The following is an 18009-nucleotide window of genomic DNA, read 5'->3' on the forward strand; positions in this document are numbered from 1 at the left end:
ACCTTTTTTCGATGGCATTTAATGTTTTTGATGCTATAGGAAATGTATTTCCTAGGTCTAGCTGATCTATGGGGACTTTGAGCGGGAGGGACACCTGAAACTCGCTGGTGAGCTGTACCGAGCTTTTAAACTCGGCTTCGCAGGCATCCTGCTTTGCTGTAACCTCCAATTTCGTTTCAGGGACCATTTCAGTCTCCCAAAACTTTTGTAGGAGGTGATCTACATTGTTGTCACATATAGCATGCAAGGTGACATGGTGACTGGATGCACAAAACTCACTATTGTTTACTTCACCTGACAATATTGAACCAAACTGGGTATCAATAAGATACAAATTACTATTTTGCAGCTTGATTTTGCGAGGCAGCAATATTTGGAAGAATATGTCCGCTGACAGCAGAAATGAAATGTCTCCCGGAGTGTCAAAGTCACTATCTGCAAGCACCACAGAGTCTGGCAGCTGTATATTTTGCCAGCTTACTTGTTGCTGTGGCAGCTTGGTTGTAATTTGGTCCACTATGGAACAATTAACTTGGCACTTATAATTATTTTGAAGTGACACAAATTCAGCATTGACAGCTTTTGAGGTTGTTTTGTTTTGTTTCCCCAAGGCTGTGATATTTAAATTGCTATCAATTAGCGGTAATTGCAATGCTTTTGCTAAGTCAGCTGTCATAAATGACACTTGGCTGCCACTGTCAACTAGTCCCCGGACTACTTTGTGTGATTTGCCATCCCGGCAGAGCACTTTGGCCTTGATGGTGGGCAGCAATATTGTGCTAACATTAGAATTACTGTGCATTGATACTTTTTCATTGCAGTGCAAGAGAGTATTATGCGATTTGTCCTTGCACTGTTCACATTTGAAGTGAAATTTACATTTATTTGTGTGAGAATTGAAACATATTTTGCATAAATTATTTTGTGAAATGAAATTGAGCCTTTCCTCTGGTGAGATGGCTAGAAATTTGTCACATTTGAATAATCTATGTGTTTGCTCACTACAATATTTGCAAGACCACGACTGTGTGGCAGTTTTGCTTGCATAGTTTGACACTTTAGTTTTGTAAGTGTTATTATTATTGTTGCTCTTACCTTCACTTCTTTGGCTCTCCTCGAAGCTGCTAGCTCTCCGCTCCACAAAAGCGAAGAAGTCATCCAGTAGGGGCAGCTTTGTGGTGTCACGCTCCGAATGATAGGCTCTGCAAGTAAACTGGTCGACCTTTCGCAACAAAATGGGTAAAACTATCATGTCCCAGCTGTCAGTCGGTTGTCCTAATGTTTTCAGTGCACCTAAGTGCTGGCGAGCATGTGACACTAACTCTCTTAAATTGGTAGCCGCTCCCTTTACTAGTGGATTGAAGTCTAGCAGCTCTTGTACATGGTTAGTGATAATAAGAAACTTATTGTCATATCTATTTCTCAACAATTCAAGAGCTTTTCCATACGAGTCCCCGGTGACGGGTAATCCTTCGATTAATGACAATGGCTCACCTTTTAAGTATTTTCTAAGATAGAAAAGCTTTTGAATTGCGGCTAATTTAGAATTATTATCTATCACTGCACTAAAGAGTTCGATGAACGAGTGGTATTTTGTGTAGTCCTTGCCGTCAAACACAGGAATGTCTATTTCTGGCAGCCTCACGCTGGTAGCGCACGCGTCTGTAGACTGCTGCGCGCCCGATGCTGGAGCCGGCGACGGCGGCTGCGGCGCCAGTAGGCCTCGAAGGCTCGCCACGATCGCCAAATACCGGTCCTCGAACGCGTCGTTTTTCGGCACCATTTATGTTCGTGGAACATACAAATAATAAGATTTTGTACTTTAATCTTGACTTTTATTTATAAAAACACAATATTTACAAAAACCAGTATGAGTTGGTGAGAGTGTGATGAGGAAGAGAGCGATATCAAATTTAGTGTTGCCAACATTAACCATAAAAATAAGGCATAGACACATTAGACACCTTCAGTATAAAATTAAGCCGTGTTTACATCTACGGATGTGGACAAATACACTGACATTCAAAAACGTTTGTTGAATCGAACACATTAGATTTATTATGACGGCTCCTCCTTTTTTTGTTACAATGTTTGCAAACTTTTCTAGATAAAGTTCGTTTGCGTTTTGCATGCGAAACATTTGACTCACAGTTATTATTATCAGTTACCGATCCTTCAGTGTCCAGACATGAACTATTACGTGAAATAGTAACGTAATTAGATACCGGGGGGGCTGTCCCACCCGGGTCATGAGGATCGTCGTCCATTGGACGGAATGGAAAGTTAAAAAGTTAAAACTTACCCAATATGTGATGAGATATGATACACTAATATGATATATAAATAAAAATTAAGTTAACAAACTACACTGCACTACTTATCTGATCCTATAAATAGAAAATTAATGAAAAAATAATTTCTCCAAAAAAAGGCGTCCACCGAAACCGACGTTTCCCGCGCTTTTCGTTCAATGTTCAACATGAAATGAAAACAGATGATTAGTTTATTTTCAAAAGTTTGTATTGGCCTTCAGAATACAGACCCTATCATGCTGTCCTTCATTAGCTTATATTATTTAGAAAGAGAAGGAAGGATGGTAGATTTCGTAAATGTCAAAAATTGGACGTCGTTTAACTGTCAGATTTGTCATTAGTGCTGCCCCCTAGACAAAATGCACTTTTTGAGTTTTTGATCGAATCGAAAATCGAATCCATCAAAACTCCATACAAAAAAAAGGCTTTTCGACCACTTTTCGACTGGTTTGCGACTATAATGTGCACTTTGTTTAGACCAACTGATTTCAAGCACAGACTGATTAGACAGAATTTCAAGGCGATCTCCTTGGATCCGCGATCTAGAAACGGATTTTTTGCATATTTAAATATGTGTATACTTATTTTTTGACTTGGCTTAAGTCTCGCCAAACGTGACGATTTCTATTTTATTTTGTTTCTATTTCAGTCACAGATTACAGTGATCTATTAAAAAAGGCAACTTTTTGCCGAAGCCCAAAATCGAGGGGCCTCTTCTGCTCAAAAACGTTCCGCTGATCCTTAATTTTCAAAGAACACTGACTTGGTTAATCCCAGTATTTCCAAAAAGTCAAGCAGCTGGCGCGTTGAGGCGATGAACACAAGCAAATATTTTTCATTTATATACCGTGTTGCATACCAAAGAGCATAAATTGTATACGCTTTTCGAACGTCTTACGTAGTCTGACTGAAAAGTGCTTTCTGTCTCACTTGTACACTTTTAGTAAGAGCAAGGCTTTTAGCTGGTGTTTCGATTGAACTTGAGTGTATAATGACGTCACGTCACAATTCGTCATTGACGTTTTATATTCAAATGTTACATCAGTGTGCTGAGCCCCGATTACGGTAACTTTTAACGTCTACAATCCAGACGCGTTTCTGATTCTGCAATACGATTGGTCAAAACAGCTGACGTACGTTGTTGAACGACCAATCGTATCGCAGAATCGAGAAGCGTGTCTGGATTGTTGACGTTAAAAATTACCGTAATCGGGGCTCTGTATGAGTACGCGTTCGCCTCAACTTTCACTATGCGACCTAATAAAATATTGGTTTATATTTTTCGATTCCAAATATTAATTGATTCGTTTAGTATTGAAATGTGGTTGTTACAAACATTACTATTCACCACTGACAGCTGATTATTATCACAGTTTTGACAGTGACAGCTGACTTGAGTAGTTGAGTTGGATTTTGGGTACATTTTGTTCTTAATTTGATAAGAAAAATAATTAAAAAATCGTAATTAAATTAATGTTAACTGTTTATAAATATATTAATTAAATCTTTCCCTGACGTAGTTACAACATGTGAGTATGTACTTTATTTTTATGTTTTACAAGATCTATCAATATTTTGATATGTTTTCTATTTTTCAGATATAAAATAGATAAAGGTACTTTTGATTTTTATTAGGAACGCAAATATTTAGAATAAATTGTCTCTATCGGCTGTGTATAAAACTGAAACCATGTAAAGTACAACATAGATCTTCATCAAAGACAATAGAAAAAATGAGCAGAGAATCTCACCAGGACAACACAGGACTCTCTAGAGATACGCAGGTTTCTTGATTTGAAATTGTTAATATTTTGTTTTGTCTAATTAACTTAACAGTCAAGTAACTAAATAAGGCCATTTTTACTAACCAAAAGTGGATACCTACCTACTAACAATATGTTGGGAACTATTGGAGAATTTTAGTTAGGTAGGTACTACCGGTACAAAAGGATCCCGAAATCGAGCTCTCATCAATCGAGCGAGAATTCATTGTAATTGTATACAGCAGTAGAATGATTTAGATGAAAAAGCAAATTAAATAATTGTTTAAATGTTTATTTACTACTAAAACACACAACAACAACACTTTGAAAACCTGCTGTAACTATACGATAAGCATCTGCTGTGTAGTAAATTTGGCATGAAAATTTACTGGTCATCACAAAAATCGGCCCACCTACATTTTACAGGAAAACTCGTTTCTACTGACACAATCATGGTGCCCCAACAATATTGGTGTTATTTGAAAGCCAAATAAATATCCTTAAAGAAAAACACATTTAATTTCTTAATAAACGATTAACATATACAATAAATGTGACTTGAAAAAAGACCTCACTTTGGGCTCACCTCTGGGATCAATTATTAGACCAATATTTATAGTTATAAAAACAAATAATGATCTCACGTGTCCTCTTTAACAAATTGATAGCGATTAATCCCAACTTAACAGTTTTATAGCCATAAAAGTTGGCTCAAGCTTAACTACCTATTTTTTGAAGAAGTGACTGGATTCTTCTACAGACACATTTTTCGGGTAAAAAACCTTTCCTTTAATGAATTGAAGTTTAGAACTAGGCTTTTAAATGGTGCCAATATTAGTGGGAAGTGGGGATGCATATGTTTGAAAGTGCTTGTCGCGGGAGGGTCGATTTTTGTGATGACCAGTGTATGTTTGGAACATGTCACAACAATAATAAGTTTTATTTTTCAATTATTGTTACAAATTGCAAGGCAAGGACTAATAAATATTAAATAATCTACACTTATATATAATATTATAAAGAGGAAAACTTTGTTTGTTTGTTTGGTTGTAATGAATAGGTTCAAAAACTACTGGACCGTTTTTAAAAATTCTTTCACCATTCGAAAGCTACATTATCCACGAGCTTAGATTAATAAAACCTAAATTAATAAAGGTTTTATTAATCTAAGTCCACGAGTAACATAGGCTAAATTTTATTTTGGAAAAAAATAGGGTTCAGGGGACCACGCGCGCGTAGTCGCGGGCGGAAATCTAGTGATAAATACAATGCATAAAATATTTATGAAGCCACTGCAATCTTAGATTAATTAATCTTAGTTTTATTAATCTAAGACTGCAATGGACAATAAGATGATCCATACAGGGTCTCTTAAAATAAATTGAACGGTTTAAGAACTTTATTTCTCATAAGAATTAACAATAATTCACTTCCTGAGAAACATTTCAATTTAAATTATTGTACAATAGGTATTCATCATTCTTAATAATTATGTAGGTTGCTTACTTGATGAATTTAATAAATTCTCAATTGAACCAACTGGGCTAACTTTGCAAAAATCTGCTGTAAAGAATTATGCATGTCATGCATGGAGTATAATATATAACAACAATATAATATGTACAAGACTAGATTATCTGATGAAATACAGGAATATTGGCATGATATCTGTTGATTATTTTGAATAATCAATGATTCTATGTGCAGTAGTTTTGTAAGCAGTGAAAAAAAATGAACACCATTTTATTGATTAAAAAAACTATGAAAATGTACTGATGGTACCCACTCTGTGCACCCCTGCGAGTTTTAGCACAGGCATAAGGCCTAAAGCATGAAGAAAAGATATTTTTCCCAGATTGCTGCTCTACTGAGTTGATGAGCCGACTCTCTCTTAACTTAAATGAATTATAATGATTTTTTTTCTTTATAGATAGACTTATTCAACTTGATCGGAGGAAGCTGGCCCCCAGCGCCACGCGAGCCGGAGCGCCCCGAGTATGGGTCAGTGCCTCGCAACTGTGGACGCACTATGCAGCGTTCTTCGCAACATGAACGTGTCAAATCTGTGAACCTTTTGGCACACTTGGCACCCGACAAAAGACGTCATAAACCAACAACCTCCACAACACCTCAAGTGAAGTCATCACCAGAAGATTATAGACCAAAAAAAATGGTACAAGACACTAAAAAAGTGGAGACTGGAATACTTGTGGGTAAGCATTAATGGCCACTACTTTTTGTATTACCTACTGGCTTCATAAGCAAAGCTTGCACTAAAGCGACAATCACGTATAAACAAACTAATAAATATACATAAAATACCAAAGACAATCAATACTTGCGGGATCGAACCCGCAACCACAGCAGGCGTTTGGCGTAATGTTGCGTGTAACGCGAACCCTCAAGCCCGGCTCGGCAGGCATCAACTCTTCTTCATTTCGGTCGCTTATTCGTGCCGTTTAAGTTTCTATTTAAATAAACGAATTATATTGTCTAAGCTTAGATAGTCTAAATTAGGTATCTAATAACTTAAAATAAATATTATCTATATCGAATATTATCTATCAATTATTCAATATACTATTGTGGATACATCATATTATGTAAAAAAGTTGTATTAAGAATCAAACAGAATTCATATTCACGTTAGAAACACTTCGCAATTTTTAGATCATCTAAAACTGAAATATTTACCATTATTATTAGTCTGTGCACAAGTCACAATCACACATTCACTATAATTATCTTGGTCCCAAATATTTACACTACAACCACAACACACAGTTCATAAGTCTAGCATTTGGACGCGAGTGGGTGAGCCGATTTTAGCCATTCCTAGTTTCTAAATTTAGATGTCGAGAAACGCCACAAGCGGCGGCCGGCCGGCTGGCAGTGTGCATAGTCTGCGCGGCCCTAAAACTATGGCGTGCAGTTATTTTCAGGAAATTAACTACGACGATATTCCCCTTTGCGTTCTTCAGTTGCAAGAAAGTATGTTTTTAATTTAAAAGTGCTTCTATATTCCCGCAGTTTGTTTTAAAAAATTCGTACATAAATGTTTTGGTATTTTTTTCCGGTCATTGACTTGGAATTTTTCTTATATTTACAGATGTCTGCAGCGGGGACGCACCTGAAGAATTATATGATTCTCCAGCATTAGGGTCCCCGAGGGCGGCTCCTGCAGCGACGAGGAGCTCACCTATCGATCTACAGGAAGATATCGGTGTTGGCTCTTTGGTTGAAGTTGCCACAGATGTTGATCAACACTATTATGGCGTCGTCAGGTGGATCGGCATTATCGATGGTAAACTTTTAATTGCATTTTTCTAACATAAATCGATCTATTTATGATGTTGATACCCCAGAGCGTATTTGTCGAGTGTCTACTATGCTTGTTTACCATTCCTCTAATTAGGTATAAATCCTAGTAATTTATCGTTTCTTTTACTATTTAATCTCACCATCCTGTTCTTTGCTCACTGCTCACCTGTTACTTTCTTGAATAAATGCTTTCACTTTAGACCTTAGAAATACAGCATTGCACTGCACTTAGGAATACAGCATTCCGATTCCGTATTTTTTATCTCACACTTATTTACTTTTACTTATTGTGCATCAAAACTAACCAAAAACGTAACGTAACCAACTTGAAAGTGTATCATTTAAGCGGTCTTATCGTATTTATTTTCTGGGCGAAGACCATTTCAATAATGCTGTATTGCTTGTATAATAGGTAATAAATTAATGGTGCTAATACAATGTATGGTAGATTTTAGTGGTGCCCTGAAACAAGCTAATATTTAACTTTAATTGGAGTTTAAATTCTTATTGTATTGTTTTATCAGACACAGCAACAGCGGGTGTGGAGCTAGAGCAGAGCGTGTGCGGTCTAGGCGACGGCACCCGCGGCGGCACTCGACTATTCGCTTGCGCTCCGGGCCGCGCGCTCTTCGTTCCGTTACCGCTGTGCCGCCGCGACGCGCGATTCAGAGATACGCCGCCGCCGGATCGCGCCGACTCGCATGACACCGATGATTTTGAACAAGTAAGCATCAGCATTTTGCTCTTCTCTTTCAGACTTGTTCAAAAATGCGGCGGCGAACTCTCGTTCCCTGTGGAAGTTTGAAGAAGAATGTTTTCCCTGTGGAAGACATGTTATGTTAATTAATTGGCGTAAAGTGTTGACCAAGACCAAGCCGTACGTCGCTAATACCGTTAACTTTGCTCAGAATAGAGTTTGTAAAATGTGAAAACTTCGACTAAGATTTCTCATATAAGTTTGTGATATATTGGCGAGGTTTGATGTAATGGCCCTTTTATTAATTTCAGCCTGAATGCCCCGTGGTACCCGGTGTGGTTCCACCCCTGAGCTCCTTGGGTGAATTAGCGGGCAAAAATCGAGGCATACAGGGGCACCACAACTCGTGCTACCTGGATGCGACACTCTTCGCTATGTTCACCTTTACGAGCGTCTTCGATGCGTTGCTGTATCGTCCACCAGAACCAGAGGTTTGTTTCCACAATTTGATAAAGCCTGGTCCGTGAGCACGTAGAATTTTGTCCAATGACCCCAAGCTACCCATCCTTATCGCTCGCGCGTAATTATATTGCCGTCGCGATTGCTCACGGACCAGGCTTTACACTATTCTTGTAAATAATCTGAGAAGTTTTGCTCCTATCAAGTCCTCTAAACATCGTAATGCATTATAAAGCGATGGCTTATGTTTGGCTCTGTCTGTTTGACCATTTTTAGCTTGTTTTTCAAACAACACAGTAACTACTATTTGTTAAGCAAGGAAAACCTGTTATTTGCCATGATTTTGGACATGTTTTACCTATAATTTAATCTCAGAAAAACGCTGTTGGTTTTCTTAGAAAATAAATAAATAAATATTTTTTAGGATTCACCGCACTACTCGGAAGTGCAGCGAGTGCTGCGCGAGGAGATCGTGAACCCGCTGCGCCGGCACGGGTACGTGCGCGCCGACCGCGTCATGAAGCTGCGCACGCTGCTCGAGCGCCTCTCCGACGTGCCCGGCCTCACGTGCGAGGAGAAGGTGACGTGCACTAATATGTACATACAACCCGGTCGAGGCGGCACGGGCACGTGCGCGCCGACCGCGTCATGAAGCTGCGCACGCTGCTCGAGCGCCTCTCCGACGTGCCCGGCCTCACGTGCGAGGAGAAGGTGACGTGCACTAATATGTACATACAACCCGGTCGAGGCGGCACGGGCACGTGCGCGCCGACCGCGTCATGAAGCTGCGCACGCTGCTCGAGCGCCTCTCCGACGTGCCCGGCCTCACGTGCGAGGAGAAGGTGACGTGCACTAATATGTACATACAACCCGGTCGAGGCGGCACGGGCACGTGCGCGCCGACCGCGTCATGAAGCTGCGCACGCTGCTCGAGCGCCTCTCCGACGTGCCCGGCCTCACGTGCGAGGAGAAGGTGACGTGCACTAATATGTACATACAACCCGGTCGAGGCGGCACGGGCACGTGCGCGCCGACCGCGTCATGAAGCTGCGCACGCTGCTCGAGCGCCTCTCCGACGTGCCCGGCCTCACGTGCGAGGAGAAGGTGACGTGCACTAATATGTACATACAACCCGGTCGAGGCGGCACGGGCACGTGCGCGCCGACCGCGTCATGAAGCTGCGCACGCTGCTCGAGCGCCTCTCCGACGTGCCCGGCCTCACGTGCGAGGAGAAGATGACGTGGACAAAAATATCCGCTCGAGTTAGCTGGTATCCGTGACGTCACGTCGACACTGGTACCGATCGTACGGGTTGTATTTGGACTGGCCGCTTCGGGATTCGGTCTCCGGCCTCGCATAAGGGTCCATATTCGGTTGCATAAAAAATATTGTCATAATTTAAGAGTGCATAAAGTTTTTTGGCATACTCATCATTTCGCATAACGTTCATACAGAATAAATCATAAGGCATATATTTTTTTGCCATGACCACTTTTATTATAATAATATTTTAGTACATATTTTTTCTGTATTCTTGTTTTTTTAATAACGATTTCTAGGCATAACATTTATTGGCATCTAAACCAATGCCATAAATTACCATTCATAATATACAAAATGTTATACATATAAAATATAAGTTAACAAATATAAATAGACAAGCAAACATGCAAACAAGCATGCAAGCAAGCAGCAAGCATGCAATCAAACAGCAAGCATGCAAGCAAGCTGCAAGGAAGCATGTAAGCATGCATGCAAGCAAGGATGCAAACAAGCAAGCCTGCAAGCAAGCAGCAAGCAAGCATGCAAGCAGCAAGCATGCAATCAAGCAGCAAGCATGCAGCAAGCAAGCATGCAAGCAAGCAGCAAGGAAGCATGTATGCAAGCAAGGATGCAAGCAAGCAAGCATGCAAGCAAGCATTAGGATTGCCTTATCTCCGGCGCTGCGGGAAGTGCGGTCCTTCCGCTCTGGCGTAACATATATCCGGCAGCCGTGCGAGCTGGAGCGGCTGAGGCTGGTCGCCGAAGGCGACCAGCAAGCCGAAGCTGCGGAAGCGAGCATACAGCGAGCGAGGACAGCACTCCCTCCGCGCCTCCGGCTTTTAAATTGCACTCTAGTATAGGGCAGACTAGTACCACGTGGAAGAGACCACGGCCAGTCGGGACCAACATAATTTCAGACCAGGCAAGCTTAATGTTGTAAAAGAAATGTGGACTGTATAATATGTGCGTTATAATAAGAGGGATTCGAGATCAAACAGAATGTATTTTCACGAGCTTAAGTTTTCTAAGAGATAGGTCAAAAATTAAGAACAAAAATGACAATGATACAGAGAATTTAGTTTTTGAAAATCTATAGGCCGAAAGAGTATAAAGGTGGAAGGAGGATCGTTCGCAACATCACAAATACATAATTATTTACTCTTTAATGTTGGTTGCTCTTATAGACAATATTTATGACTTTAAATGTTATAAAATATAAATAATTACATTATGTTTATAGTATTTTATTAAAAACAAACTTTATGTATATAAAAATTATGTTCTTTACATTTATGATTATTTAAATTATGGGATTGAAAATTAGAAAAAGTTATTATTATGCCTAAGAAACCATTATACAGTTAGAAAACTATGCATATCAAAGTTTATGCGAAAAAACTTTATGCAAATACTGTTATGCCAAACTAAATTATGATGAAAAATGTTATGCGTCTGAGAGGGCACCCGCTCGGCCTTCGGCCTCGCCTTTCTTTATTATAACTCCAACCAATACTTTTAATTCAAATTCAATTTACATTTTCTACTATCCAAGCAATTACAATTTGACAACACTCGAGAAAGGAATCTAGAACCACCCCAAATATGTATAGGGACGGGACAAGTATCGCCATCTACGCGGAAAAACGTAAGAATCTTTTGGGAAATTTGTGTCGCAGTAAACTGTCATCTTGTTTTTTTATAAATTATTTAAATACATAACTATACAGTTGATAAACAAACAAAAGAAAATCTCCAAAAAATTGCGCCACTCTTGAGTTGCAACTCCCTGAAAGCACCTATTTTTATTCCAGGATCCAGAGGAGTTTCTGAACGGTCTGGTAGCACAACTACTTCGCGCAGAACCTTTCCTGAAGCTATCGTCGGGGCAAGAGTCGTTTTGCTACCAGTTATTCGTGGAAAAAGACGAACATGTTTCCTTGCCAACAGTACAACAATTGCTTGAACAATCGTTTGCTACTTCAGGTGTAAAGCTTAGTGAGGTAAAGCATTTACTATTATTTTTTAAATTAAGCAATTGATAAATCTGTTAACACACCCTTACTTTGATAATTAAATTCTTATTCTTCGTTCTAGGTTCCCGCGGCGTTCATTATCCAAATGCCAAGGTTCGGAAAGCAATATAAATTGTACCAACAAGTGTTGCCATCTCCACTGTTGGACGTCACTGATCTCATTGAAGGATGTAAGTAGATTTTCTTAAGTGTTTAGGTTTTGACTATTTTAACATTGCGTTTAAGTTTGAACTACACCGGCTCGATCATAGGCCAAAACAGGTCGCGCGACCCATGACAGTCCACGCGACCTGTCATTGACCTATGATCGCGCCGTGATCGATTCGGCGATGAGGATCGGCACGTGTTGGTGTTGTTATAGCTTTACTGTCTTTTTACTTTTACATTGCAGTGCCTCGTCAGTGTGCCGTGTGTGGGACATTGGCTCGGTGGGAGTGCAGCGCGTGCAGCGGCGGCGTCACGCTGGAGGCCGGCGCGCTGTGCTCCGCCTGCCTGCGGCTCGCGCACAATAAGCGCCCGCAGCACAAGGTACAAATAGAAGAATAACAATCTGACTGTGATTGAAATCAGACCCCCTAAAGCCTGGTCCGTGAGCACGTAGAATTTTGTCTAATGACCCCAAGCTACCCATCCTTATCGCTCGCGCGTAATTATATTGTTGTCGCGACTGTGCGACGGGCGCCCGCAGTGAGTGTGCGAGCGCGACAGCAACATAATTACGCGCGAGCGATAAGGATGGGTAGCTTGGGGTCATTGGACAAAATTCTACGTGCTCACGGACCAGGCTTTAGTTAAGTGGCAAAACGGAGCGCAGTAACTACATACAAAAAACCACCAGAGCAGACATTTCGAAATTACAACAGTCACGTTTTGCCACTTAGGGGAACAAGATACTCGACTTGATACGAGTAAAAATGATATTTTTTACAGGCAACACCGCTGACAGTTTGCGAAGAGTTCGCAAACATACTGGAATCGTGTCCAGTGCCTCGAGTTTATATGGAGCTGTTTGCTGTGCTGTGCATTGAAACTAGTCACTATGTGGCGTTCGTCAAAGCTGGCGTGGGCCACGATGCTCCCTGGTGCTTCTTCGATTCAATGGCTGATAGAAAAGGTACAATACCAGTATGAGTAGTCCTTACTCCTTCGTTCGTTCGTTTCAGCCGAAAGACGTCCACTGTTGGACAAAGGCCTCCCCCAAGGAACTCCTTACCAAACTTAATTTCTGTTTAAATCTTGTATTGGCAGTAGGGTAAAGTTTCAATTTTTGACGAGTCATGTTCGCTATTCTATTCTTATTGGACTACTGAAGTGTCCCGTTTATTTACGAAATTCATACGTGTCAACCACAGATCACAGAAACTAAAGGGAGATGTGTCAAGGGGACGGGCCGTTGTCGCAGCAGTATGCTCAAAAACAGAACACATTGCTGCAGACGTCATAATGTAAACATTTACATTGCTTGCGTAGTACTAAAAATTATTCGAACGTTGAGTACTGATACCGCAGTGGATAATGAGCACATATTTTAATTACTTTGTTTGTGTCAATTTCTAATGCGACACTGAGTTTCGACCTCAGAGCATTAGTGGGCATCCTACTCCTACTAATATTATAATGGCGAAAGTTTGGATGTTTGTTACTCTTTCACAAAAAACTACTATAGTCTTTTTCACGTAAGATGATCCGTATGACACTTCAAGGTTATCCATATTACGCATACTACATATGCAGAATATTTTTGAAAAAATATTTGTATTTTATTAGCAATATAATAAAAAAAAATTAACTACTTGTCTTGAAATATATAGCAAAATCTGAGTCTATTGATTATATTTTAATTAAATGCGATGTAAAAATATTTTTTATTTAATGTACGCAATGTGTGAAACGGAATAGATTTAGTGCTGGGGTATTTCTTGTATAATAAAATCGATTATTTCCGCGGTTCATTAATCGATTGCAGTAAATACTTAGTTATTAAAAACATCACAAAAATCAACTATATTTTTCGATTATTGACTTTAATAAACGCATTGAAAATAAATTAATAGTTTTTAATTTAAAGAAATAGAACCAGTACTTTTTAGGAATCGTTTATTTGAACACGAACCATGAAATTTGAATATTATCAATAAAAAATTGTTACAATTATATTTGTAATTAAAAAAAAACATGTTTTTTGTTGAATAACACCTATACAAAATATTTCTCTAAAAGTAGGTTTTACTAACTCTTCGAAAAAAATCGATAGATAAATCGCTATGGTTTAGTTATGTGACATCTCTAAATCTTTCAAACTTGAAACGTCATACGGATCATCTTAGGTGAAAAAGACTATAAACGGATTTTGTAGAAACTTTATAAATTATTGTTTATATCCCAGATTAACATAGGTACAGGCTATAATTTTTGACGATATGTGACAAATAAATTTCAATAAATAAATAAGACGTGTCTAAAAAGCGCCATCTATCGTCATTGGTTAAAGTCTGCAGCGCTGGACAAACTACTGTTTTTGACGTTCGTAAATATTCATGCGGGGGAAGCCGTGAAACGCCATCTATCAACATGATATCTAACGGGGGTAAAACGAGGTCCACGCGTACGAAGTCGCGGACGGCCTCTAGTCTCTATATCTCTAGTGTCAACCTAATTTGTTCCCGGTCCGCAGGCGAGCGCAACGGCTACAACATCCCCGAGATCGTGAGCATCTCCGAGCTGGGCTCGTGGCTGGGCGAGGAGGGCGCGCGCGCGCACGCCTCCCCGCACGCCGCGCGGCTGCTCGCCGACGCCTACATGTGCTTCTACCGCAGCCCCGACGTCGCCATGTACCGCTAAAGGCTGATTTACACGCGTTAAGTAGATAAGTAGGTAACTAAACTACATTTTACTTGATTTTTCTGTCAAGTTGGTGGGTGGGGCTTGTCAATTGACACGTTTTGACAAACAGTTGCATAGTATAGATGACCCACGCTGAACTGTCCCACCAAACTCAATGACAGGGGGGCGCTACCATCGTTCAACTATATGGTTTCCAATGGCAAAAATCGGAACCAGCGATACGGTATTGACGGTGGCGCCCCACTGTCAATGTCATGGATAGGACAGTTCAGTATTTTGGAACTATAACTACATTTTTACGTGTCAAGTTGGTGGGTGGGGCTTGTCACTTGACACGTTTCGACAAGCAGTTTCATAATAAACAAGAGCTTGACGTTTGGAATTAAGTTAAAATTTAGTTACCTACTACTTAACTACTTAATACGTGTAAACCAGCCATAAGAGCGCTTTCACATTTAGGCGACTTTAGCAGCGCGACAGACGCGCTGCCGATAATTTAGCGCTCTAATACACCGCCGGGTAACGAGCCGCTCCTGCATTCCGCCCAGGCGGGGTTGCCAGTTTTTGAATGTGGTATGGTGAACGAGTTTAGCCAGGCATTTAAGTTTTTAGTTTCCTAATGTTTTTATCTAAATCACACGATCTACGCGGACTATGTCACCGAAATGGGTATGACTTGCAAAAGAAAACGTGGCCATGCGTATTGTTTTCAGTTTGCGATTGAAAGCACATCCTCGGGATTTTTCAAGGTAGTATTGTGCCACCCGAGGACGTTTTTGTTCCGCCTACTGTTGTACACTATCATATCCGCTGATCGTGATGTTTAGTATGTTCAAAGATTGCACCCGATTTGTCGCACTAGAATCGATCCGCAGAGATGGATCTGCACAGTTTGCCTTTTTTATCACCGTCCAATTTTATTATTTTCGCGGTATTTTGTCCGATTCACAGACCATAAAATTGTATTCCACTATAATATATTTATTTACAAGCAGCCTGTATTAATGAGGGTTTTCAGAGTCACGTTAAAGTGTACATATGAAAATATGTGAAACTAGACCTATTTTCAACCGACTTCAAAAAAGGAGGAGGTTCTCAATTCGACCCGTATGTTTTTTTTTTTTTTTTTTTTTTTTTTTTTTTCTATGTTTGTTACGCGATAACTCCGCCAATTATGAACCGATTTGAACAAATCTTTTTTCGGCGTATAGGTAATACCTCAAGGGTGGTCCCATTTAAATTTAATAATAAAAAAAACAACCCCCAAGGGTGGAAAATTGGGGATGAACTTTTTTATACGCAATATCTCCGCCGATTATAAACCAATTTGAACGATTATTTTTTTGTTGAATAGGTATTATCAAAAGGGTGGTTTCATGCGAATTTGAAGAAAATATTTCACCCCCAAGGGTGGAAAATTAGGGATGAACTTTTTTATACGCAATATCTCCGCCGATTATGAACCAATTTTTTTTGGTCTCAGTGTACTGCCTACCTTCAGTGGTAACAAATAATTAGTTAACTAAAAAGCAAGAAATAAGTAAAATTTTATAAAAAAAAATAAAACCGACTCCAAAAAACCTACACTAAAACGTAGAAAAATAATTACTAATTACCTACTTATTTATTAGGACGAATTATTAATATTTATGTAGGTATACCATGATTGATACTTTTGGAGTCGGTGCAGGCAAACTTTACATGTTTCATAATCTTGGCACCGACTCCAGAAGTATCAATCATGGTATACCTACATAAATATTAATAATTCGTCCTAATAAATAAGTAGGTAATTAGTAATTATTTTTGTACGTTTTAGTGTAGGTTTTTTGTTATCGACAAAAAAGAGGTCAAAAATTTTAGGACATTTTTTTTTTTTTTTTTATAGAATTTTTTTTCTTCCAATTACTTCCTCGTAAAGAAAAACGTAATAACTTTTAAACCAAGCGGTATATCCTGATAAAATAAAAACAGTAATAATGCTAAATAACAGGCGATACTAAAAAAATACATAAAATACCCAGAAAATGCCAACAAATAATAAAAAATGATACTTTTTGAAAAAAATCTGCTTAAAAATTCGTATATTTTTGGTTATTTGATAAATTTCTCAAAAAAATGCCCCTATAATAGGTGGTTTTTATTACTTTGTATTATTCTCTATCGTATTATCTTTGTAAAACCAAAAATTGCATGTCTCTATCCCTATCACAACATTTGCTATGATCGTTTGAACAAAGGCCTGCCACAACATTATTCTCCGCTACAGGTAGAGACAATTTTAATTTTAACTAAAATGCTTATTTTACTTCAAAATCTTTGGTTTTTATTTGAAATCTAACTTGTCTTTATCAAAATTATAAATCTAGAGCCATTTTCAGTTTCGTTGTTAACGAAGCGTTGAATGGCGCGCCCGGAGAGGCTTAGTTCAAACGATCATTGCAAACGTTGTGATAGGGATAGAGACATGCGATTTTTGGTTTTACGAAGGTAATACGATAGAGAATAATACAAAGTAATAAAAACCACCGGTTATAGGGGCATTTTTTGGAGAAATTTATCAAATAACCAAAAAAACACGAATTTAAAAGCAGATTTTTTTTCAAAAAGTATCATTTTTTATTATTTGTTGGCCTTTTTTGTGTATTTTATGTATTTTTTTAGTATCGCCTGTTATTTAGCATTATTACTGTTTTTATTCTATCAGGATATACCGCTTGGTTTAAAAGTTATTACGTTTTCTTTACAATAAGTAATTTGAAGAAAAAAAAATCTATAAAAAATTAAAAATCTCAAAAAAAATTTGACCTGTTTTTTGTCGATAAAAATAGGTCTAGTTTCATTTATTTTCATATGTACACTTTAACGTGACTCACACTGTATTATTATAACCATGCCATTTTGTGTTTAAATGAAAATTCAATAATAATGTAATAAAAACATCTAAAGGCAAAAATAAAACTAGGTAATAAATATTAAGTAGTATATTTTCTAATTTATTATGTTCTATTTACAAAATTATATGTAAATTGTTCCAGACTTATGGTATAAATATTAAAAAGATTAACAGGAATGATTAAAAAGGTTAAAAGTAATTTAGGTACATTAGTATGTAACAGATCTATGTATTATTTTACTATAATAGTTAATGTAAAAAATGCCCTTATTAAAATAATTAATTTTGTTACAAAAATATTTTATTTTCAGTCCTATTAAAACTTCTACTTAATTTGTATAATAAGATCACAAACATTCTATTAACTAATTAGATTCATTGGAAAAATATTGCTTATCAAAATATATAAATTGTATTTCTA

The 18009-nt window shown here is 38.5% G+C and overlaps 2 protein-coding genes across 2 annotated transcripts in view; one reads left to right on the top strand and one right to left on the bottom strand.

The window, feature by feature from the left end:
- The window catches only part of LOC135087728 (probable phosphorylase b kinase regulatory subunit beta), a 37509-nt gene extending 30601 nt beyond the window's left edge, over positions 1-6908 (bottom strand). Inside the window, exon 1 of the mRNA XM_063982496.1 lies at positions 6770-6908. Coding sequence (XP_063838566.1) covers positions 6770-6772 — 3 coding nt within the window. The 5' untranslated portion in view covers positions 6773-6908. The remainder of the gene's footprint in view (positions 1-6769) is intronic.
- Positions 3701-14991, top strand: LOC135087729 (ubiquitin carboxyl-terminal hydrolase CYLD). Its single transcript, XM_063982497.1, has 12 exons — positions 3701-3841; positions 3911-4096; positions 6006-6288; positions 7185-7379; positions 7921-8120; positions 8405-8584; positions 8977-9132; positions 11627-11815; positions 11910-12018; positions 12240-12376; positions 12779-12962; positions 14523-14991. The coding sequence occupies exons 2-12, from the start codon at positions 4046-4048 to the stop codon at positions 14687-14689; spliced, it is 1851 nt and encodes a 616-aa protein (XP_063838567.1). The 5' UTR covers positions 3701-3841; positions 3911-4045; the 3' UTR covers positions 14690-14991.
- The last annotated feature ends 3018 nt before the right edge of the window (positions 14992-18009 follow it).

This window comes from Ostrinia nubilalis, chromosome 3 (genome assembly GCF_963855985.1).
Source record: "Ostrinia nubilalis chromosome 3, ilOstNubi1.1, whole genome shotgun sequence".
Classification (NCBI taxonomy): domain Eukaryota; kingdom Metazoa; phylum Arthropoda; class Insecta; order Lepidoptera; family Crambidae; genus Ostrinia; species Ostrinia nubilalis.

Excerpts from the sequence above, each read along its gene's own strand:
- LOC135087729 (XM_063982497.1), top strand. The coding sequence starts at position 4,046 with ATGAGCAGAGAATCTCACCAGGACAACACAGGACTCTCTAGAGATACG. Across the intron at positions 4,097-6,005 it reads GACTCTCTAGAGATACGCAG|ATAGACTTATTCAACTTGAT; the intron begins GTTTCTTGATTT and ends TTTTCTTTATAG. Across the intron at positions 12,963-14,522 it reads TTCAATGGCTGATAGAAAAG|GCGAGCGCAACGGCTACAAC; the intron begins GTACAATACCAG and ends CCCGGTCCGCAG.